Here is a 25,534-nt window from a genome sequence, read left to right as displayed (position 1 = left end):
CGCAAGCGAAATTAGTTGAGGTCAGGCGTACATGGAGTTGAGGCATGGTCAACAGCATGGCTTCCACGGTTTCCTTTGAATTAGGTTTTCCTTGTTTACCATTTTTATTAGAGTTGCTCTGATAACCTGTGGGATTCATGTTAACAAGTTATCAAGTTGATATTTATACTTTTTGAAATGGAAGTTGATGTTATTTGGGGAGCAGGGTGGCTCCAGAAGAATAAGGATGGGTAATTTAGAAGTGCAAATTTCATTTCTCCAGGTTTTGGGTAGCCAACTTTTAGGGGAAGTTCCGCCAAATTTTTGGTGAAATTTCTTCTAAGGTGGGCCCCGCAGGGCCACTTCGGATTTCAGGGTGAAATCCGGGGCGGGTCCTGTCATGGTCAACTCTAAACTCTAAATAGTCATCAAATTAAAACACTCGTAACTACTGCCTCGCAACTTTTTTTCTCGATCCGGCAGCGCTTACACGCTCGCGGGGATGAGGTGTATCAATACATGTAAAAAAATGATGACGTTTATCTTCCCCTGATTAGTCTCCCCTTAGGAAAGCGTGAGCATGTAATGAGTTGACGCCTTTGACCAAAATGAAAACGAATGCCAATAGGGTTAAATTTTTTACACGATACCTATTAATATGCATTAAATGCATACGTAATGTCAAATCTATCAATTTTCAATTTTGATTATTTGGATCACCCAAAATCCTTACATGCTTGTTTAAATAGTCTAGCATGTTTATTGGTTGTAGGGAAAAACTTCTTCCAAAATGAACAAGGTTGAGGAAATGAAATTTCGCAAATTCGACCCTTAGATGTGATCAAGGCGGGGAAATATGGCTATGGTAAAAAAAATTACATGTTTATGTTCTGGTTTCAGCCTCGATCCATGTGGTCAATCATAAACTCTAAATAACCATCAAACTAAAACGCTCGTAGCCACTCTATCACAACTTCTTTTCTCGATCCGTCAGCACACGCACACTTGTGGAGATGAGGTGTATCAACGCATGTAATAAATTTGGGACGTTTATCTCCTCCTGATTTGGCTCCCCTTAGGAAAGCATGAGCATATATTAAGTTGACCCCTTTGACCGAGACTAAAATAAACGACGACATGGTTAATTTTTTTACACCATACCTATAATATGTATTAAATAGATGGGTAATGCCAAATCTATCAATTCTCAATTTTGATTATTTGGATTGCCCAAAATCCTTACATGCTTACTTAAGTTGTCTAGCATGTTTATTGGTTATAGGGAAAAATTTACCTTGCAAAATGAACAAGGTGAAGGAAATGAAATTCCACAAATTCAACCATTGGATACTATCAAGGCAGGAAAATATGGTTATGGTAAAAAATTTACATGTTTTCGTCATCGTTTTAGCTTCGATCCACATGCTCAACCCTAAACTCTAAATAGTTATCAAACTAAAACGCTTGTAACTACCTTCGAAACTTCTTTTCTCAATCAGTCAGCGCTCACACACATGGCTTGGGTTAGGCGTTGGACTCACATATGGTTGGAAACAGACTCAATGCTTGTACTACATTATTTTCGTGCCCCAAGTCTTATTCCTTGGAGACTTAGAACTCGATGGTACAATTGTTTGCATCAAGCTAGCCAACTTACTTTTCATGTATCTCATATACATAGAGAAGGCAATAGTGTTACAGATGCGCTAGCTAACTATGGCGCTTTAATGAAGGATCTGTCTGGTGGGCTTCTCTTCCTTTGTTCATCAGTACTCAGTATAGTCATGATTATAATTCATGTACTAGGATCTAGCTTTTTGTTTGGGCTCTTTTTGAGAGTTCCAAGTTGTACGAACTGGTCATTCCATTTTTGTTTTGGGTTTTTTGGAGTGCTCTTACGGGGTCAGGTTTTATGTCCCCTCTGTTGCATAATTTATCTATAATAAATGGAACCGGGTGTGGGGCTGAGGATTCGAGACGTTTATCTCCCTCCGATTTGGCTTCCCTTAGGAAAGCATAAGCATATATTGAATTGGCCCCTTTGACTGATACTAAAATGGCGCCGACAGGGTTAATTTTTTTACACGATATCTATTAATACGCATTACATGTATGAGTAATTTCAAATCTATCAATTTTGAATTTTGATATTTAGATCACACAAAATCTTTATAAATAAAAAAAACAATAAATAAAAAATAAAGTAACAAATTCAGTTTATTATAAATTAGAACAAAAAACCAAAACAAAATAAAAGATAGAAACAACAAAGGGAATGAGCAAAAAAAAAAAGACAACAAAAAATAAAAGATATAAACAACAAAAGAGGATAATTAAGATGGCTCAATCCGAGCTTGCCACCTCTATTGGTAGGTGCCACCACCACTTAGGGCTGTCAATTCTGACAAGACCTCATAACATGACTCGAAACCAGCACGAAATAAAACCGGTTGAACTCGCACCATTAAAAAGCGGGTCGGCTGTGGGTCAACCCGCTATAACCCATTTAATAAATGGGTCGGCCACGGGTCAACCCACCAACACGAAGTGAACCCATGTAACTCATTTACTAAATGAGTTGGATTATATATTTTATATAACCTGCATAGACGATCCATTTTAAAAAGTTAATATTATATGTATATGAAGGTTGAATAAGTATTTTTCTCACTTTAAACTAGAGTTACCACTTTCACCATTAATATTATAAATTCTCTAGTGAATTTAAGCAAATTTTTAGTTAAATCGGTTGCAATGTTAACCCTTAAATTGGTCATTTTGTCCAACAAGACACTACTTATTTATTAAATGGGTTAAGCGGGTTGAAAAAGGGTAACCCGTTTAATAAATAGGTTAGGTTTGAGTTTAAATTTTCGATACGATTATTAAATGGGTTGGGTTTGGGTTTGTCTTTTGTAACACGACAAATACCTCGATTCGACATGACCCATTTATAGCCCTACCACCACTGCAGGATTGTCAACCTTGTTTTCAGTTGCTTAATTAAACAAAGCTGAAGTGGTGTCTTCTTTTCTTTTTCGGTGTAAAGGAGGCACAACGCCCATAAACAAGAAGAAAAAAACCAGATTGCACGTCCCACATGGTCGAGAAGTGCCACAAAGGTCATCAAGCATGGTTGGGGCAGCTACAATTGGAACTTCATCAAAAATCTGATATCCAAGCTCTTCTTGTTGTCTTTTTCGATCTCATCCTTCTGTTTTTTTCTTTTCAAAATCAAATATGGGATTTCGGTTCTAACCAAATTAACAGAGCCCAATTCTTCAAATTTGTGAACATGTAAGGGTAGATCTCATCCTTCTTCAAATCAAAATAAAAGTTCAAAAACAAAATGATTCTTTCGGTCTCGGGTTTTCTTGTTGTATGCTGCGTGTTTCTTTGAGTCTGATGACTCTGATCCTTATCGGGAAACTTGAATAGCTTGATCAATTTTTTGTCTTCTGAATTATGATTTTCAGTTGCAGAAACAGAGACTGATAAAAGCATATCAAAATTGGTTTGTATAGTAGTCGCAGAGTGTAGATGGTGAACATTTGTTTGATCTCATCCAGAATTATAATCTCAATTCAACCCGTTCATCTGTACAACCATAAAATTCGATTGGACTTATCTAACACATATATTCTAAATCAAAGACGATCTCAGTTTTGCGCTTTCTCTTTGGATTTTCTTCTTCATTTCTTTTGAGCAGCTAATATCTGCATTGGGCTTGAAGCTTTCTGAGTTCATTGTCATGCTCATTCCCGCCGTAGGTATTCAAGTGATTGTTCAGAAAATATTCTAGAGGCTAGAGAGATGGATCAGCTTTCGGGCACGTGACCCCACTTTTGTTGTAATGTAAATTGAAATGACATTTTTGCCCTTCCGTTAACGATCGTTTAAGGCGTCCAGAATATATGTACCAAAACAAAGTCGGAAAACCAGACCCATCTTAGAAAACCGGACCCAAATACAAGAGTGAAAATCCATGCGATGCGTGAGTTGTGGGAATTGATTCTGACCAGTGATATGTTGCTGTGCAGCGCGTCAAAACTAGGGACATGGGTAGGCCAAAGAGTCTTCGCAGCAAAGCGGCCCACTTTGTGATTTATATCACTACTGGATTGCTCAACCCCATTTCTGACAAACCCTCCGAACCTTCCCCTTCTCCTCCTCCTGTATGCTCTCTATCTTTCTTTACTCGAAACCCTTTCTGGGTTTTAAGGGTTCTTTACTGGGTGCCAAAAAACCCAGTTCTCTGATGTGCCAAAGATTAGGGCTTTTCTAGGTTTTGGAGCTGTGGGTGCAAAACCCAGTTCTTCAATTTGTTTATAAATAACTGAAAATCAATACTATTTGCCAGGAATTTTTGATGAAAGTTTGCCCATGAAAATTTTGTTACTTATAATACATGTTGGAGTCATTTTTGTTACTTATTGTGAAACATGAGACTCTGAGTTTGCGTAGCTGTATAGATGAAGTAGTTTTGTTTGGACTGTGTCTGTGTGAAACTCTTGTTAGAATGGAGTCTGTGACTGTGTAATTCTTGTGTCAGCAGGAAGATGTGGATGGGTCCAGATGAAGTCAAAATGGAACAATGAGTGAAGAGAGTCCAGCTAATCCAGTTGATGGGCCTGACACTCACTGTTATCGTCATCAGAGTAGGGAGATAAGAGCAAAAGTTCGGATGAACAGGTTGATGACCAAATGGATAAGAGCAACTCATTGTCTGATTCTGCAGTGAAAGCAAACAGTGGGAAGAGAAGCTTGTTTTCCAAGGGGAAACACACGCTTAGTAAAGCTATGTACCAGGCTGCAAGATTTGGTGGGTATCGGAGTCAAGAGCGGAAGGGTAACCTTGATGTAAAAGGTGATGATGGGAATGACTCTGAGTTCGCTGGAGTTGAGATGAGGCATATGCAGAAACCACAAAAGCCTGTGGCCTTGGTTCATTTGACAGACATCTCCGAACTGTCTTTACTTCTTACTGAGAAAACTAGAATTGCTCTTTACAGTTCACTCCCGGCGCTAGTACAGGGAAGACGATGGTTGTTACTATATAGGTGGGGAAACTTGGAGTTTCATATTTAGATCTCTTGAAAGTTCTAGTCTTTATCATAACAAACCAATTATTGTACAATGGCACCAATATTTCTTCTTGTTTTGCAGTACATGGAGGCATGGCATATCACTTTCAACCCTATACAGAAGAAGTATGCTTTGGCCTGGCCTCAGTTTGCTGGTAATAGCTCAGCAACTGTTAGCATCAGTCATTTTGAAAATATTTCAAATCAACTCTTCCAACAGAATTATCTATTGTCTATTACTGTATAAAATATAATGTAATAGGATTTGACACAAAACAAACATTTAGCAAGTTCTTTGAGCCAATTATTTGGTAAAGTATATTAAAGAATTGCCTTGTTTATTTGTTTGAAACATTGTCATTAACTCTTTCAAAAATTCTCTTAAGACCCTGTGGTTCTTTAGTTCATACAATTGCATACGGTCCTGAATATATACTTTCTACTTTAAAAATTCTTTCAGGTTGTTGGAGACCGTAAAGGTGCAGTTTTTGATGGCTTGGTGGAGGCACCTCTAAGACCAATCAACAAGAAGTATCAGGTCCTACTGAAGCAAATACATCCTTATGAATCCATCTAGCAATTATCTCCTTTTATAAATGTATTCACGCTGGTGTTTTGAACAGGGAACAAATGATACATTTGTTTTCACAAATACACCTGACCATCCTGTTATATATCACCCTACAGGTACAAATTTATCCTTTTTGCTTCCTAGGGATACACAGTTTCTGATTTATCATCAATTTTTCACTGCCTAGGTGGAAGCTTTTTGCCTGCCTTGAAATGGTTTTCATATATGTACGAGATAGTGAAAGCAATTTGCATATCTTCTGCTTACTTATGCTTGCAGTAAGTTCTACAGATGTCATCCACATTAAGTGTTAAAAATGTACGATTTCCACCTAAACATTATTTGGAATTAGGCGAAAATTTTATTGTATCCTGTAGGTACTAAAGGTTATGCTGAGGAGTAAAGGATGTGCTCCTTCAAAGTTTTTAGAAGAGTAGTTAATACAAAACATATATTTATGAATCATGTTTTAGATTTCGGTAGAGCTGTACATAATGTAACCATAAGATCTTTGTTTCACCACCTCGTTTTACTGATGTAGTGGTTGTGTAATGTGATTACTTTCTGCACTATATCTTCAAACCTAACGGTCTATTCAAAACCTTATTTGAATTGTCAAAATACTGCACAGGAGTCATTATAATACATGCTAACAAGTAACCGCTAAATATTTAACTACACCATTTCTATTACTCCATGATGCTGGCAAAAATGAACTCATAGATACTACATCTAAAGTACATCTGTAGATATTCTCTTTTTTGTTTTTGTTTTGTAGAATAAACTTAGATTATCCATTTTTATTTTGAAATTATCCCTTTGTAATGCACCAGTTAGCCCTTGCTTCTTTGAAGTATAGTTGCAAGGAAATTCGAGCAAAGGGTAGGTGCAAAATTAAAACTTTGGCATAAATTGTGCAATGATTCAAATTTCTCTTGCACAACTATGTTACGTCAAAAAAAAATTACTACTTGATAACTCAACTTGAATGTTTGCATTTGAAATATGCATACGTTTGTCATTTATGAAATAATTGTCTTGTGAGAAATGAACCAATGTATAAAAGCTTTTTTTTTTTTTTTTGGGTACCTGAATGTAATATCTTTTACTAAATGTTTTGGAATTAACTATAAAATGTAAACGCAGGTGCCAACCGCTATTTCACATTGTGCGCTACTGACTTTTTAGCTATTGGTGGGGGTGGTCATTTTGCACTCTACTTGAACAGTGATCTGTAAGAAGTTTGCCTCTTCATGTTCCTTAATGAACTTTTTTTCCCCTAATCTAATTTGCTGTATTTTCTAAACTTCTTCAATTGTTTTATCTTAATGCTAGATTGAGTGGATCAAGTTCAGTTTCAGAAACCTATGGGAATCCATGTCTTGCAAACTCAGAAGACTTTGATGTGAAAGAAGTAGAGGTGAGCATAATGTATCTCTTTCTCTCTTTGATAGACATGCAGACACACCCACATACACACACCCCTTCCAGGGAACTCTTAGACCCATGAATATGAATGTGCATTTATAATATAAACTCAGTGCTCTTTGGCTCCAAAGAAAAAGTCAGTCATTTGATTTATGTTTGTGTAATGCAGTTATGGGGTTTTGTTTATGCTACTAAGTATGAGGAAGTACTTGCTCAAAGCCGTATGGAGGCACCTGGGGTTTGCCGATGGTGAATACTTCATTTGGAACTCATTTTACTGTGGTGGTTAGTATCATCACCTTAGCTGAGGCTTATTATTGTTTCTGGAGCTGGATGCAAACGATGTTACATTATATGGATGACTTTCCTTTTGGATTTTGTAAATATAAGTCTTTCATGTACATATAAAATACATAAGCAGTGTGTGCAAGCAATTTTGATTAGATAGTGATTGTAAAGGTTGAACTTTTTATGATAATGATATATTTCTTCACACATACTGGTTGGTACGTTGAACTATATAAGCCAATCTCTGTTTGTTCATGATGATGTTTGGAATGAGAATTACATGCACTCGGATTTTTTAAAACATCCCTTTGAGTCTGGAGTACATGGAAGTAAGATCATTGTGAAACCATGCAATCAAGGTTCTTGCTTCTATGATGGGTACTCTTAAATCTCACCATCTAATACAGAAATCTAAGGAAGACTGTTGGTTGCTATTTTCAAAGCATGCCTTCAAAAATTCAGTTTTACTGTGTTAACACTCAAATTTTGAATGTATCGGAAGACAAATTGTCAAAAAGTGTAAAGGTCTTTCTTTGGCTGCCAAATCACTTGGGGGTCTTTTATGCTCTTATTGCCCTGAATTGAACTTGAAGGAATGGAATAACACGCTGAAGAGCGACTTATGGGAGTTGTCAGATAAGAATATCAATTTTTTCGATAGAAGAAAGAAGTTGGAAATGACAACCTCAAATTGTTATGGATGGCTGAAGGTCTTTTACAACCTGAAAAAAAAAAAAAAGAGAATGCTGAAAGAAGTTGGAAATGACTACTTTGATGATCTACTCTCAAGTTCATTTCTTCAACATCGATATGGCAACGATTTCATCATGCACGACCTTATCAGTTATTTGGCAAAGTTTGTATCTGGAGAATTCTGTGTTAGATTGGAGGACAGTGCCTCACTCAACATTATGAGCCAGTCATGCCATTTTTCATATATGAAAGCAAAATATCATGACTATGAGAAGTTTGAGGCTTTATATAAAGCAAAAAATTTGCGCACCTTTTAATCGAGGTAAATAATTTCCCTCCCTCCTTCCAGCCAAGGTACTATATGATCTGTTGCCAATGCTACAATGCTAATTCAAGCTCTGTTATTGAGGAGTTGCCCAGTTCAATTCGCAACTTGAAACATCTAAGGCACTTGGACCTGTCATCTAATGCTCAAATCAAAATGTTACCAGATGCGGTGTCCGATTTGTATAATTTACAAACATTATTGTTGACAGATTGTCGTGCTCTTACTGAATCGCCCTCCAGCTTGGCAAGGATGATAAAGTTGCACCATCTTAATATCAAAAGATACAAAGTTAGGAAGGATGCCACCACAATACCACATATGAGAAAAATGAAAGATCTTCAAACGTCAAGTGATTTTGTGTTGGGAAAGAATTCAGAGGTTGGTTTTGCAGAGTTGAAGAAGCTTTGGCATTTGCGAGAAGTACTTCATATTTCAGGGCTTCATAATATTGTCTATGTCAAAGATGCTTTGGAGGCCAATATAGGGGAGAAGAAGTATCTTGATGGACTAGTTTATTCATGAAGAGGTGACACCTTGACACTGACGATTCACAAAAACAGAAAAAAAAGAAATGAATTAGTGCTAGTTAACTTTCAACCTTATAGAAAACAAAGAATCCTCACGATTCATTCGTATGGGGGCATAAGCTTTCCTAGTTGGTTAGCAAATGTGTCACGCCCCGAATTTTGAATAATAAATTCAAATCCGAAACATGAATAAACAACTACAACACACGCCACTCAAATTTCAAATCTCGAAAGCCTCAGTTTAATTAATACAACTCACTTGTACAAAGTAAATTTGTAAAGCTCAAATTGAGCATCACTCACCTCACAATTTACAAGGCTGTAAAACTAAAAACAAATACTCTAATCCGCACGATCTCCGTCATGATCCTCCTGACCTGCAGGACTACCTGCTACACAATTTGAATAGTGTACCGGGATTGCAACAACACCAAACCCGGTAAGCCATGACAGCCCGTATGAGTAAACAAGAAGGAAATGTTGATTTATTAAATTATGATTCTTACAATTCCAGAAAAAATTCAACAGTATTACGTCTGCAAAGAGACGTTAAACCACTCATAGAAAACCACAAGAAATACATTTCCACAATCCTCAAATCACAATACACCACACTGGTCCTACAGACACCCAACCCACATAGCACCACTTTGGTCCAACTTGACCCTACGTTAGAGTTTCTAACTACATCGTTACCTATCACCTCAGCCAAGGTTTAAGTAAACGATATACATCTCGGTCAATATTTAACCGGCGGTCTTCGGACTTTCCCCATGTCCTCAGAGCACTACATCTCGGTTATTATTTAACCGGCGTTCTTCAGACTCTCTGTCACTCCCCGAATTTTGAATAATAAATTCAAATCCGAAACATGAAATAAACAACTTAATCAAATAAACGTTCTGAATTTTTTTCTCAGAGATAAACACACCTCGCCTCACTCACTAATACATAAACCAAATCCTCAAGAGTTTAATATTACAACACACTCTCTCCAAATTTAAATGTAAGCTCAATGAGTATAACAACCTCACAATAAAGCTGTAACTCCAATCCCACTACTCTAAGCAGCCTGATCACCTTCTCGATTCACCTAACCTGTAGGATTACCCGCTACACAATTTGAATAGTGTACCGGGATTGCAACAACACCAAACCCGGTAAGCCATGACAGCCAGTATGAGTAAACAAGAAGGAACTGTTGATTTATTAAATTACAATTCTTACAATTCAAGTAAAAATTCAACAGTATTACGTATTCAAGGAGACGTTAAACCACTCATAGAAAACCACAAGAAATACATTTCCACAATCCTCAAATCACAATACACCACACTGGTCCTACATACACCCAACCGACATAGCACCACTTTGGTCCAACTTGACCCTACAATAGAGTTCTAACTACATCGTTACCTGTCATCTCAGCCAAGGTTTAAATAAACGATAAACATCTCGGTTAATATTTAACCGGCGGTCTTCGGACTTTCCCCCTGTCCTCAGAGCACTACATCTCGGTTATTATTTAACCGGCGTTCTTCGGACACTCCCTGTCCTCAGAGCACTACATCTCGGTTATTATTTAATCGGCGTTCTTCGGACTCTCCCTGTCCTCAGAGCACTACATTTCTACCCTCTGATCAACTCAGAATGTCAACATGATTATCACACACATTTATCGGTTAACATTATCATAAATAATCATGGCAATTTCAACGACAATATCATATCATAACCAAGTTATCGTAATTTCACACACACCTCAATGTCACACCATTCCATATATATCCACGTAAATATATATATATACGTAATCATCCGCCCAGGGATAATCACTAATACCAACTATAAATCAAGCACAAAAAATCGTGAAATTCATTTTGTATAATTAAAATCATTTTACTTACCTATGGACCGTAGTTGATCAAGTCCATATGATTTAAAACAAATATTTATTCCATAAATATTTTCACACAATTACGACAAAATAAAGTAATTAAAAGTACTCGGTTCGTAATATGAACCACGTGAGGTTTACTCACCTCTAATCCCGCTGCGTCTTCACTTTCACAATACACACCAAAATCGCTCACCAAGGAAGACCGTCAATCACCTAGTCAAACATGATCATAACTTAGCCCACAACTCATAAACAAAATTAAACGACGGTCCAACGGTCAGATCGAAATTATATGATGATCCAACGGTCGGATCCTCACGGATCACCCTTAGGATCATCCTCCAAAATTATCACGAAGATCCAACGGTCGGATCTTCCTGAATCTTCCATATAAACGTCTCCACAAAATTTCATGAAAATCCGACGATCGGATTGTCACGAAACGCACTCCGAAATACTAATCCACAATTATACGAAGATCCAACGGTTGGATCTTCGCCCGTGACCACATAAAGTCATCGGGACAGTCATACGATCAACATATCAAAACTACAAGTCCATCGGTCTGTCCGATCTTCAAAAAACATTAATTGGATTATCGAAATCGATCGAAACCGTAAAAATTCATAACTAAATCATACGATATCCAAAAAATGCGTATAATATATCGAAATGATCGTATTGAAATGTAGAATCTAAAAATGTAAAGAGATCACATTTTTGACCCGCGGAGGTGGCCGGAAAAGGCCGCCGGAGTTTGAGGCAGAGCCGCCGCCGACCAACGCCAATGGTGTCGGGGCCAGGCTGTTCCTCTTCGTCTCATCAAGCCCAACCACTTTCCTAACTAGCACAAAGTCAGAAAATGAACGGAAGTGGTCGAAAAGTTACCTAGAAGAAGCCACGGAATAGCCGGATTTTTTCCAGAAACCGGCAACAGCTCCTATCAACGTGAAAACGTCCACCACTCGCTTCGATTTCTTCATGAAACTGTTTCAGAACTTCAATCCGAGTTCATCTGTCCAAGAATCTCGAAGATTGATCGTCTAGAACTCGAGATATCGGCGTTGACTCAAAATTCAGCTAAAATCGGTTTCTAGCTCCACCGCCGCGTAGCCGCCGTGAGGGGAGGAAAGGAGGGCACCAGGCTGTTCGTGGGAAAGTGGCGAACTGTTCTGGGCTTTGTTTCACCTCAAAAGCTCGTCGGATGAGGGAGAAATCCATTGGAGAAAAAAAATCGGGCGATTTCCGGCGAAGGAGAGCTGCAGCCGCCTTTTTTCTATTTTTCTGATTTTCTGAAATGATTTTCGGAAATTTCCGAAAATGATATTTATACTAAATTGGAACTTTTTCAAAAAATCATAACTAATTCATACGAGCTCCGATTTTTGTGTTCCGCATATGCACACGATCGTATCGATGAGTTCTACAACTTTCATGAAGGAAGTTTTCCCAAATTCTGTACGTATAAAAAGTCGATTTTCGCGTGCCCCTAAATAACATACGTTTTCGAAATAAAATCGATCGAACTAATTTCACAACTCCTCAAAGCTTCATACTTTCTCCCATGACCACGAAATCATTACTAAAATGTCCTCGGAAAATAATTTGAATTTTCGGGGTATTACAATCTACCCTCCTTAAAGAAATTTCGTCCAGAAATTTAATCGTGAGTCCATTTCTCCCTATTAAAGTTTTCTGTAAGTCATACAAAAAACAAATCAATCATCAAATCTCCATCTTTACTAATTGTAGTAATCGACAAAGCTATGACACTATGTATAAAAATACATCCCAATAGCCACTAAATCAATTCAACACTACGACATTCTTTCGCAATCCACCTTTCTCGAAATTTCAACACAACAATTGCCTCAAGCAACACACACCCAAATCACCACGTGGTATTGCACAAAAAACTATTTTCACACTAATCGTCACCCTGTACTGGCATACAAGTACAGTGACCACTCTCACAAGGCAATGTGTAGAAATACAACGCTGCACTAAATCAAGAATTTAAAGATAAATAATAATTAGACACCTCCACAACGTCTTCTTATTCAATATGGGCCACTTGGGCCAAAGAAACCGAACCAACCACATTTCGAACCGCCCCAAACCAAATTGGGCCAAAAACTCAGCCCACTAACCTTCTACTCGGCTCGGCTCGGCTCAGCCGTACAGTTTGGCTGCATTCGGCTCGGCTACAGTATGAAGCTCTACATACTGTACGTATACTGTAATGACCGTATATACATCCGTATATCGAGCATATACGAGATCCAAAAAAAAAAAAATTTGTAAGAGGTAAGGTTCGAACTCTAGACCTCCTACACCAAGGTTTTGCTCCCAACCACCGAAGCAGGAGCTGCTCTCATTAATATATGTACATGTGTTATATTTATTATGTCATAAGCGACATAAATAAATAAAAGGGAATGCAAGGTTCGAACACTTAACCTGTTGTTCAAAAACTTTGCCCCCAACCACTGGAGCACAAGCTGTCCTCGTTGTTAACCATACCATTCCTTTTATTTAAACTCAACCGTTTCAGCAATCCGGCCCAAATTATCCAAAACTGTTGCAGAAATCCGGCCCAACTTATCCAAAACTGTTGCAGAAATCTGGCCCATGAATTTCGCCAAAACTATTTCAGAAATTCGGCCCATCGGGCCTCCACCCACAGCTACAGTGAAGACCTTGATCCGGGGCAAGCCCAAGCACGGCCCACCTGCCACGGCTTATCCCTTCCGTGATTTACGGAAATCAGAATCACTTTCGGCTAAAGCTGTCTGCCACAGCGCATCGAGATTCGCTCGGTCCCCTCACGCGCTCTCCACGCGCCAACAGCTTTTCCGTGTTTTCGGGCGACTTTAATCCAACGTTTAGATTGAGTCTCTGAGATCGTCCATCCAACGGTGGAGATCTGCTCACTCGTTCTATAAATAAGTGCATTCAGAGGAAGCAACCGTTCACTCCAAAAGAAAGAAAATTCTTCCGAGTTCTAGTCTTTCTCTCTCAACTCTTCAGCCTTTCTTTCGAAACTCAAATCCTTTCTTCATCAATTTCAATCCTTCTCCTCCGATCTTCTCTTCCATTAGGAAGATTCAATCTCTTCTTTCATCTGAGAAATTCAGATCTCCAATACACTTCATCAACTTCAATCCATTTAACAACAATTTCCCTTAAACACTCAACAACTTCGTTCTTCGATTTTCACTTTCTCTCAACTCATCACCATGGAACCACGAACTCTGCAACTAATGGAGCTTCAAACCCAGCAACAAATGGAACTATAAGCCCAGCAACAAGTCGAGGATGGAGGAAACAACCAAACAGCAGGGAGTAGTGCCAACACGCCTATCAGGCCGACTACTAACCGGTGGAGTCCCACACCAGCTCAACTAAGAATCCTTCAGGGGCTCTACTATGACAAGGACCACAAGTACATAACTCCAGAGCAGATTCAAGAGATCTGTCTTCATCTGAAACCATATGGGCAGATCGAGGACAAGAACGTCTTCTTTTGGTTCCAGAACCTCAAGGCTCATGAGAGGCAGAAGTTGAAGGAATTTCGGAACGTTCGGGTTGGTGGATCTCTCGATCTCAATTTTGGATCCACAAGTTCTACTGATGATGGTAGGTCCATTGATCTCAACTTTGGTTCCACTGGTTCTACTGGTGATGATGGATCAATCGATCTAACCCTTGGGTCATGCGTCGGCTATGGTGTTGACCCATATTCCTCCTCACCCTTCAACGCTAATATCAGTACTACCTCATTTGGCCCAACAGGAGGACAATCTTCCATGGAACAACAAGGAGGAGATCACCAGGAGGTCGAGACTCTTCCTATGTTCCCTGAGCACGGTGAAGACGTCCTTGGTAACCCGAAGACTACATCCGAGGAAGGTAGCGCATTTGGTTACTATTTTGGTGGCTCAGGCGGTTTCAACAGTGGCTCTCTTGTTTCTCTTGAGCTCAGCCTCAACCCATCCGGAGCTGCTGACTTAGCTTAGAATAGTGTAGTTTCCTTTTTTTTTTTTTTTTTTGTAAACTAAATCAATAAGATTGAATGCATGTCGTCCTTTCTTTAAACAACCAATAACGACACCAAGGGTCGAACCTTCGCCACTCCTTGCTCTTCCAAAACCTTCGTCCACTATACTGCACGCTTCATTCATAATAATGCATTACAAACAATCAATTCAAAACCCAACAATCAATTCAGTCATACAGTGGTCTAGCTAGTATCCTCTGAGTCAAACCGAACACAAACAATTCCGTCGCTAGAATTAGGAATTAATTAAAACTAAACACTTCCTGAGTTAGCTAAGCAAAACCCACATCCTTAGAGTTACACTTACAACACTTATAAAATCGCAACCATTCCATCTATCAATTGCTTCATCAAAACTTACCACTAGTTCCGTTCCTACCAACAATCCTGATTTCAAAACAATTATAGTACACAGAGACCACCCAAAAATATTGTCTCATTCACTCAAACAAAACTTTGAACTTTGGTTTCCGCACCTAAATCCCTGCCCCAACAAACTTGTTGGTATAGAGGAAAAGACACTCACAACATTTTCCTCAAATCACATTTCGTAGCACAACTCAAAACTGTAGAATAGGTTTACTCTACCATCACTAGGGATAGGCTCAAGACAGTTAACCAATCGAATACGCAAATAAAGTTCTAGGAAGCCAGTGTACAAAAGGCATAGCACTAGAAGAAACCAACTAACTTGTACCATATACACCTGATAAATACTACAACAAACTCATCCCAACTGCTCATAGATTCCCAATCTACGCTAATACTCAATCTCACACAAAATTAGCATAGCTACCTCAAAGCCACATTAAACATATATCACAAGTCAATTACTAAACTCCACTAAGACATCTCGATACAAAACAAGATATCAAATCCTTGATACGTACATCACATCCAAACATCTGTACGTCCAACTTAAGAAGGCAAAATTTCTATCAATTTATACTCATAACCACACAAGGTACGTGCATAGGCCAACATCATGCCTTCAACCAAACACTTCAACATCCAAAAGAACCTCACATCCATAAAACAGATCTCACTGACTCATCAGAGTCAAATCCGAAGGTTTCCATTCCTTAAAGATTACAACTCGCGGCAACTGAACTTATTCTAATACGAACCTCCAAAACAACTTTACGTTTCAACGTACTACCCCTTTCAAATATCCAACACCTAAGAAGTATAGTATGCTTGGCTAATACACATATAACACTTAAAACACAGTATAAGTCAAATACAAGTCCATATTAACCAAGTCAATACGACAGGGAAGGTATTCAAGTTCCTAAAACGACCTAGCGGCCTAAACAACTCCCAACACTCACGCATACCCAATGACTTAGCCAATACCAAAGAGCACATGATGGGGATCCGCTGCAGACGGGCCATCACTCGGAAGGTATTGACACATCACCGAATATGCACCTTACGCTCTGATACCAAACTGTCACGCCCCGAATTTTGAATAATAAATTCAAATCCGAAACATGAAATAAACAACTTAATCAAATAAACGTTCTGAATTTTTTTCTCAGAGATAAACACATCTCGCCTCACTCACTAATACATAAACCAAATCCCACTCTCTCCAAATTTAAATGTAAGTTCAATGAGTATAACAACCTCACAATAAAGCTGAAACTCCAATCCCACTACTCTAAGCAGCCTGATCACCTTCTCGATTCACCTGACCTGTAGGATTACCCGCTACACAATTTGAATAGTGTACCGGGATTGCAACAACACAAAACCCGGTAAGCCATGATAGCCCGTATGAGTAAACAAGAAGGAACTGTTGATTTATTAAATTACAATTCTTACAATTCAAGTAAAAATTCAACAGTATTACGTCTGCAAGGAGACGTTAAACCACTCATAGAAAACCACAAGAAATACATTTCCACAATCCTCAAATCACAATACACCACACTAGTCTTATAGACACCCAACCCACATAGCACCACTTTGGTCCAACTTGACCCTACGTTAGAGTTCTAACTACATCGTTACCTGTCATCTCAGCCAAGGTTTAAATAAACGATAAACATCTCGGTTAATATTTAACCGGCGGTCTTCTGACTTTCCCCCTGTCCTCAAAGCACTACATCTCGGTTATTATTTAACCGGCGTTCTTCGGACACTCCCTGTCCTCAGAGCACTACATCTCGGTTATTATTTAACCGGCGTTCTTCGGACTATCCCTGTCATCAGAGCACTACATCTCTGTTATTATTTAACCGGCGTTCTTCGGAATCTCCCTGTCATCAGAGCACAACATTTTTACCCTCTAATCAACTCAGAAGGTCAACATGATTATAACACACATTTATCGGTTAACATTATCATAAATAATCATGGCAATTTCAACGACAATATCATATCATAACCAAGTTATCGTAATTTCACACACACCTCAATGTCACACCATTCCATATATATCCACGTAAATATATATATACGTAATCATCCGCCCAGGGATAGTCACTAATACCAACTATAAATCAAGGACAAAAAATCGTGAAATTCATTTTGTATAATTAAAATCATTTTACTTACCTATGGACCGTAGTTGATCAAGTTCATATGATTTAAAACAAATATTTATTCCATAAATATTTTCACACAATTACGACAAAATAAAGTAATTAAAAGTACTCGGTTCGTAATATGAACCACGTGAGGTTTACTCACCTCTAATCCCGCTGCGTCTTCACTTTCACAATACACACCAAAATCGCTCACCAAGGAAGACCGTCAATCACCTAGTCAAACATGATCATAACTTAGCCCACAACTCATAAACAAAATTAAACGACGATCCAAAGGTCAGATCGAAATTATATGATGATCCAACGGTCGGATCCTCACGGATCGCCCTTAGGATCATCCTCCAAAATTATCACGAAGATCCAACGGTCGGATCTTCCTGAATCTTCCCTATAAACGTCTCCACAAAATTTCATGAAAATCCGATGATCGGATTCTCACGAAACGTACTCCGAAATACTAATCCACAATTATACGAAGATCCAACGGTCGGATCTTCGCCCGTGACCACACAAAGTCATCGGGACAGTCATACGATCAACATATCAAAACTATAAGTCCTTCGGACGGTCCGATCTTCAAAAAACATTAATTAGATTATCGAAACCGATCGAAACCGATCGAAACCGTAAAAATTCATAACTAAATCACATTTTTGATCCCCGGAGGTGGCCGGAAAAGGCCGCCGGAGTCTGAGGCAGAGCCGCCGCCGACCACCGCCAATGGTGTCGGGGCCAGGCTGCTCCTCTTCGTCTCATCAAGCCTAACCACTTTCCTAACTAGCACAAAGTCAGAAAATGAACGGAAGTGGTCGAAAAGTTACCTAGAAGCCACGGATTCGCCGGATTTTTTCCCGAAACCGGCAACAGCTCCGACCAACGTTAAAACGTCCACCACTCGCTTCGATTTCTCCATGAAACTGTTTCAGAACTTCAATCCGAGTTCATCTGTCCAAGAATCTCGAAGATTGATCGTCTAGAACTCGAGATATCGGCGTTGACTCAAAATTGAGCTAAAATCGGTTTCGAGCTCCACCGCCGTGAGGGGAGGAAAGGAGGGCACCAGGCTGTTCGTGGGGAAGTGGCGAACTGTTCTGGGCTTTGTTTCACCTCAAAAGCTCGTCGGATGAGGGAGAAATCCATTGGAAAAAAAAAATCGGGCGATTTCCGGCGAAGGAGAGTTGCAGCCGCCTTTTTTCTATTTTTCTGATTTTCTGAAATCATTTTAGGAAATTTCCGAAAATGGGAATATTTATACTAAATTGGAACTTTTTCAAAAAATCATAACTAATTCATACGAGCTCCGATTTTTGTGTTCTGCATATGCACGCGATCGTATGGACGAGCTCTACAACTTTCATGAAGGAAGTTTTCCAAAATTCTGTACGTATAAAAAGTCGATTTTCGCGTGCCCCTAAATAACATACGTTTTCAAAATAAAATCGATCGAACTAATTTCACTACTCCTCAAAGCTTCATACTTTCTCCCATGACCACAAAATCATTACTAAAATGTCCTCAGAAAATAATTTAAATTTTCGGGGTATTACACTCTCCCTGTCCTCAGAGCACTACATCTCGGTTATTATTTAACCGGCGTTCTTTGGACTCACCCTGTCCTCAGAGCACTACATCTCGGTTATTATTTAACCGGCGTTCTTTGGACTCTCCCTGTCCTCAGAGCACTACATCTCGGTTATTATTTAACCGGCGTTCTTCGGACTCTCCCTGTCCTCAGAGCACTACATTTCTACCCTCTAATCAACTCAGAAGGTCAACATGATTATCACACACATTTATCGGTTAACATTATCATAAATAATCATGGCAATTTCAAGACAATATCATATCATAACCAAGTTATCGTAATTCCACACACCTCAATGTCACACCATTCCATATATATATATATATATATCCACGTAAATATATATATATATATATATACGTAATCATCCGCTCAGGGATAATCACTAATACCAACTATAAATCACACAAGAAAATCAGGAAATTCATTTTGTATAATTAAAACATTTTACTTACCTATGGACCGTAGTTGATCAAGTCCATATGATTTAAAAACAAATATTTATTCCATAAATATTTTCACACAATTACGACAAAATAAAGTAATTAAATGTACTCGGTTTGAAATAAGAACCACGTGAGGTTTACTCACCTCTAATCCCGCTGCGTCTTCAATTTCACAATACACACCAAAACCGCTCACCAAGGAAGACCGTCAATCACCTAATCAAACATGATCATAACTTAGCCCACAACTCATAAACAAAATTAAACGACGATCCAACGGTCAGATCGAAATTATATGATGATCCAACGGTTGGATCCACACGGATCGCCCTTAGGATCATCCTCCAAAATTATCACGAAGATCCAACGGTTGGATCTTCCTGAATCTTCCTTATAAACTCCGACGGTCGGATTCTCACGAATCGCACTCCGAATAACTATTTAGCAATTATACGAAGATCCAACGGTCGGATCCTCGCCCATGACCACACATGGTCACTGGGACAGTCATACGATCAACATATCAAAACTACAAGTCCATCGGACGGTCCGATCTTCACATATCATTAATCGAATAATCGAAATTAATCGAAACCGTAAAATTCATAACTAAATCATACGATATCCAAAAATTATGAATAATATTTGCAAACGATCGTATCGAAACGTAGAATCTAAAAATGTAAAGAAAACACATTTTTGACCCCCGGAGGTGGCCGGAAAAGGGCCGCGGGAGTTTGGACAGAGCCGCGGCCGACCACAACCAATGGTGTCGGGGCCAGGCTGCTCCTCTTCATCTCATCAAGCCCAACAATGTTCCTAACTAGCATGAAGTCTGAAAATGAACGGAAGTGGTCGAAAATTGCCTAGAACAGTTTGAATGTGGCCGGAAATTTTCCAGAAACCGGCGAGCCACGATTTCGACGTAAAAACTTCAATTTCAGGCCTCGATTATTTCTGGAGAGTTGTTAAGAACATCAAGGCGAACCCACTGGTTCAAAAATCAATCAAAACGATGCACTACAACTCAAGATATCAGGATCGAAAGGTTTTGGTGTTCGATCGAAAACCGGCTGAGCTCCGACGAACGTGAAACCGGTCACTCCAGGTGCGATCCTTCTAGTATGATGATCAGCAGGTTGAGGCGAGTTCATGGAGCTAAGGATAGGAAGTTTTGGTGGCCGGAGCTAGGAGAAAACCGGCGTTGACTAAAATCGAACTCAAATCGAAACAAGCTTGCCGCCGCCGCTGATGGACGTGGTTGCTCGTCCAGAGGTGGCCGGAATTGGAAGATAGAAGTCGGCGAATAATTGCCCATTTTACCGACGGCTCGGGCGCGTGAGGAAGAGAGAGAAACGATCGGTTTCCGAAAATGGAAAAATGAATGATATTTTCGGAAATTGCCAAAAATGGCAGCTTTTATATTAAACTGGAAACTTTTTTTAAAAATCATAATTAATTCATACGAACTCCGATTTTTGCGTTCAGCACATGCACGCGATCGTATCGACGTGTTCTACAACTTTCATGAAGGAAGTTTTCCCAAATTCGGTACGTATAAAAAGTCAACTTCTTTGACCTCCCCTACAACGTTCAGTTTCCGAATAAATTGTTCGAACCAATTTCACAACTCCTCAAAGCTTCGTACTTTCTCCCATGACCACGAAATCATTACTAAAATTTCGTCGGAAAATAATTTGAATTTACGGGGCATTACAATCTACCCTCCTTAAAGGAATTTCGTCCCGAAATTCAAGCGCAGGTCGATTTCTCCTGATTACGGTTTCCTGTAAGCCATACATAAACAAATCAACCATCAATCTCCATCTTTACTAACCGTGGTAATCTACAAAGCTACAACTCTATGTATAAAAATACATCCCCATAACCACTAAATCAATTCAACACAATTTCAACAATACGACATTCTTTCGCACTCCACATTTCTCAAAATTACAGCACAACAATTGCCTCAAGCAACACACACCCAATTCACCACGTGGTATTGCACAAAAAAACTATTTTCACACTAATCGTCACCCTGTACTGGCATACAAGTACAGTGACCACTCTCACAAGGCAATGTGTAGAAAACAACGCTGCACTAATCAAGAATTTAAGAAAAAAAAATAATTAGACACCTCCACAACATCTTCTTATTCAATATGGGCCACTTGGGCCAAAGAAACCGAACCAACCGCATTTCGAACCGGCCCAAACCAAATTGGGCCAAAAACTCGGCCCACTAACCTTCTACTCGACTCGGCTCGGCTCAGCCGTACTGTTTGGCTGCTGACTTGACTCATATGCTCTCGCAAGCGTACGAATCGTTGTCAAGTAAGGGAAATATTGAGCCCAAAGATTATCGTACCACGGAGATTAGTGGCTGACCCACAATCCTTGGTAGTCGGAACTAAAGTCGCTAAGCAAACAAAATAAAAATAAAGTGAATAAAAAAGGCTAATCTAAGGCACCAACCCCTAGCAATGCTGGGTTTTGGTTCTCACCAAAGCCTAATCATAACTAAGAGCCTAGTGATGATTATCTACAATGAGTCGAAATTCAATATTTTGAGGGATGATTTTAGATTAACAAAATGTAATGAAATGTAAAGCAATTAATAAAAATGCAAAGAAATTAATAAAAGTGTAACCAAATAAATGGGAATGTCGGGTGCTAGGGAGGTTCCTTTACCAAATCTCATGTGTCGGAAGCTAATCTAATGTAGATGCATATTTCCTATTTTGGCGGTAGTCGTATCCAAGGCGGTTCAAGGCTCAAGGACCGAAATTCCCTTTCATGGTATTCCTACTCCGGTTCAAGGGCCGTAGGGACTCACTTGGCATAAATTAGAGCCGGTTCAAGGGTCACTAATTCACATCAAGAGGCGTAGAGATCGAGGAATTAGACTACTAAGCAACCCCCCCGCGTAATCACGCAACGGGTGTATATCACCATGCCTATAACCCCTCGAATACGAAATTGAAGGTTTCTAGCTTAGGAATTAGAGGGAGTCAGGCCTCTAACTCCGTTCTAGACATGCTCAATTAAAATACACACCCTAGAGTTGATTAGGCTCCTAGACATGCATTTTAACCCAACAAAAATAGATATAAGCATCCATCAAATGAAAATTACATCATTACATTAAATTAAACATCTTTTACACAAAATTTGGGTTAGGGACACAACCCTAAACCCCAACAAGGAAATTACTCACAACCCATAATCATAGACATCAAAATTACAATATTCAAATAGAAAAGAGTAGAGAAGTGTAGGAGAAAACAAGAAAAATCATAAATAGCTAAAAAGCTAGCATGACTAGTCTTGAATTACAACTCCCACAAAATACCCAAATATTGAATCTTGTAGAGGTTGAGCCCTTGATGAATCTTTAAAGCTTTGGGTGAGTAAATCCTTCAAATCTCAAAATAAAATGGAAAGAAAAGAGGAAAAAAAATGGAAGACAAGGATGGAGAGAAAGCAGCCCAAAGGGCTGCCTCTGTTTGGTGTGGTGCGGCTACTGTAGGTATCGCCCTCCCCCTTCAACTCAAGAGAGAAACATATATATATTTGGCCCCTTGTGTCCGTGAGAGAGAGATAGGGTTTCATGGTTAATTAAGTGAAGGCCATGTGTCAAGTGGCTAATGGATTAAAGGGGGGAGGGCTGCACGTGCAATGTATAATCTGAGAGAAAGAGAATGAAAAGCTAGGTGCACACGTGCTGCACCATTCCTTGATTAATCAAGTTAATTTGATTAATTAACCTAATTAATAAACATGCATTCCTTTTTAATAAAATCTTTTCTTTTCACTCTTTTCCATGCACTTCCGCACATATTATCGGACGCAATTGAATCTCGCACTCTTGATGCTTTGACTACGGTTGACCGCATCGGCTATTTTGTCTTTTTATCGGAAACTCCAAATTGCTCTATTTTTGCACAACTTCTTCCGAAATTCACAACTCCGCTTATTTACTATAAAATAAATAAAAATGGATTAATTACATAATAATTTACTTGAGGATTAACTTAATTCTAGTGTTTTAGATACAATTACATGCATAGAAATGCGTGTAATCACACCCTCACACTTGAACTTTGCTTGTCCCCAAGCAAACTAAATGAAATCTAATATGAAAATCCACTAACTCACAAACATAAATAAAATACGGTATTAGCCTTTCCAACCGTAACCCTCGGAGAACTAATTATGTACATGACCTTGAAGTAGATGTAAGCACAACATAAGATTTTTGAAGTTGTAAGGCAATTAAGATGCACATGTGAGAAATGCTCGAGTATATGTTTGTGTTGACCATGTGTCAAATCAATCCACCACAATCAAATAGGCATATAGAAAACCCGATATAACCCACTAAACTCACATAGATTCACTAAATATTACCGCTCAAGTGTTTAAGGGTTATATGTGTTTCACTCAAAAGCAATTTCACAACATGCGCCGCCATATGCTTGCTCTTCGATCTCCCTCATCTCCACTAGGTAGCTCACAACATTCAAGATTAAGAGGTCTTTTATTTGGTTGTAATGGGGCTAAGGGCAAGTGGCTAATAGAAATGTAGGATAAGGAAATACAAAGTCCATAGAAATCGGTGAAGCAACTCTCTCTTATAGAGATTTAAGACTTCTGCTTCCGAATGCTAAGTCACTCACTCTAATCCCAATGTACAACTCACACTATACTACGTAATACTCTTTTTTTTTCCTTTCTTTCTCTCTCTTCTTTTTTTTTTTTTGAACTCTTTTTTTTTTTTTCTTTCTTCACACAACTTTTTTTTTTCCCTTGAACTTTCTTTCTATTTTCGCAAACTTTTTTTTTTTCTAACTTTATTTTCTAAACACACACTCACCCCCACACTTGTTCTTTTCTAATCTCACACTTTTAACTTTTTTTTCTTTTTCTTTTGAGGCACTCAAACATAAAGTCATTCTCTCGAATCGCTTCACCAACTACCATGGAAGGGTAGGATAAAAGTGTATAGGCTAGGTAGGAATTTGTGGTGCAAATGAATAAAAAGGCTAAATAAATAAATAGGCCAAAGTGGCAATCTAGTGGTAAATATTTTTGGGCACATGCTTATTTGGCCATAGTGGTATATAGTCCTAATGCCTCCATCCTTTCTATCATATCGCAAGCTAAAAGTAGCCTCGAGAGGTCTCAAGCAAGTTCTAGATACGCAATGTCATGAAATTTTACACACATGAAAGAATAAGTGAATGAACGATGCATACACTATAGATATAGGCACAAAAGCTCACAAATAAGGGCATGCAAGTTAATCGAATAATCTATATGCTTCTCTAATTATGATGAACGAACCTAACATAGGCTATGTGCACACATATAATCAAGCATAGATCACATATACACTCAATCACAAAACAAATTCAAAGTCTTAGATCATGCTCAATCTATCCACAATCATAACAAGTTAAGTCCATGGCTCGTCATTGGGGTTGGAAAAGGCATTAACCACTAAAATATAATTACATAAAGCTAATCTAATTTTTATTTTTTTTTAGTCGCCCGAGCCCTCACCCCCACACTTAAAACCAACATTGTCCTCAATGTTGTAAAGTGAGCTCAAAAGCTAAAATCTGTGTCGGATTTAGGCATGAGAGTGAAGTCCGGGAGAAGGCACACAAATTAACTATGAAAATAAAAATCTAAATGCAGAGAAAAGTTACGGAAAACCCCCTTTGTTGACCCTCCATTACTCAAGACGTTCGGAGAAGACTAAAATAGACACCAACTTCAAGGCACAAGGCCTTGACTTCCTTAGCGTATGCTCCATAATAGCTCAAGGTGCTCAAGAAAGATCGACTCCATTGAAAAATATATAGTGTCCAAAGAGCAATGCGTCACAAATAGGCTACCAAAGAATAAGGACAAGGTCCTTCATTAAGCACATGGCCTTGATCACCTCCAACACACCTCACAACAGCCCTACAATAGCCTCCATTGAAGAGTTGAAGTGCAAGAAGTCCAACCACCCCGAGTGAACACAAACTAGTGAGTGCAGAAAGCTTCCAGCAATGACCTTTATATCTTCAAATGCCC

The 25,534-nt window shown here is 38.9% G+C and overlaps 1 protein-coding gene and 1 long non-coding RNA gene across 5 annotated transcripts; one reads left to right on the top strand and one right to left on the bottom strand.

The window, feature by feature from the left end:
* Positions 1-3,907: 3,907 nt before the first annotated feature.
* Positions 3,908-7,557, top strand: LOC112185761 (oxidation resistance protein 1). Of its 4 annotated transcripts, none has more exons than XR_002930438.2 (8): positions 3,908-4,154; positions 4,535-5,039; positions 5,146-5,218; positions 5,524-5,601; positions 5,687-5,750; positions 5,822-5,912; positions 6,781-6,868; positions 6,970-7,054. XR_002930438.2 is itself a non-coding variant. In XM_040513878.1 (8 exons), the coding sequence occupies exons 2-8, from the start codon at positions 4,684-4,686 to the stop codon at positions 7,313-7,315; spliced, it is 828 nt and encodes a 275-aa protein (XP_040369812.1). In that variant the 5' UTR covers positions 3,909-4,154; positions 4,535-4,683; the 3' UTR covers positions 7,316-7,557. The 4 variants fall into 4 exon arrangements, 3 of the variants coding, with proteins under 3 accessions (XP_040369812.1, XP_040369814.1, XP_040369813.1); XM_040513878.1 differs by lacking the exon at positions 5,822-5,912 and adding an exon at positions 7,232-7,557 and having other exon boundaries at positions 3,909-4,154; XM_040513880.1 differs by lacking the exon at positions 5,822-5,912 and adding an exon at positions 7,232-7,557 and having other exon boundaries at positions 3,909-4,154; positions 4,532-5,039.
* An 804-nt stretch (positions 7,558-8,361) lies between these two features.
* On the bottom strand, positions 8,362-12,077 carry LOC112185792. The gene is made up of 3 exons (XR_002930467.2): positions 11,687-12,077; positions 10,941-11,011; positions 8,362-10,011 (listed from the first exon to the last, which is right to left on the bottom strand). It is a non-coding gene; the product is annotated as an uncharacterized LOC112185792 (long non-coding RNA).
* Between the last annotated feature and the right edge of the window lie 13,457 nt (positions 12,078-25,534).

The sequence above is a fragment of the Rosa chinensis genome, chromosome 2 (genome assembly GCF_002994745.2).
Source record: "Rosa chinensis cultivar Old Blush chromosome 2, RchiOBHm-V2, whole genome shotgun sequence".
NCBI lineage: Eukaryota > Viridiplantae > Streptophyta > Magnoliopsida > Rosales > Rosaceae > Rosa > Rosa chinensis.
This window is presented reverse-complemented; position numbering and strand designations above follow the sequence as displayed.

Bases quoted from the DNA above. Each gene is read 5' to 3' on its own strand.
- LOC112185761 (XM_040513878.1), top strand. From the start codon at position 4,684: ATGGATAAGAGCAACTCATTGTCTGATTCTGCAGTGAAAGCAAACAGT. The intron at 5,602-5,686 runs GTCCTACTGAAG...TGTTTTGAACAG, and splicing joins CAATCAACAAGAAGTATCAG to GGAACAAATGATACATTTGT. The intron at 6,869-6,969 runs GTAAGAAGTTTG...TCTTAATGCTAG, and splicing joins CTCTACTTGAACAGTGATCT to ATTGAGTGGATCAAGTTCAG.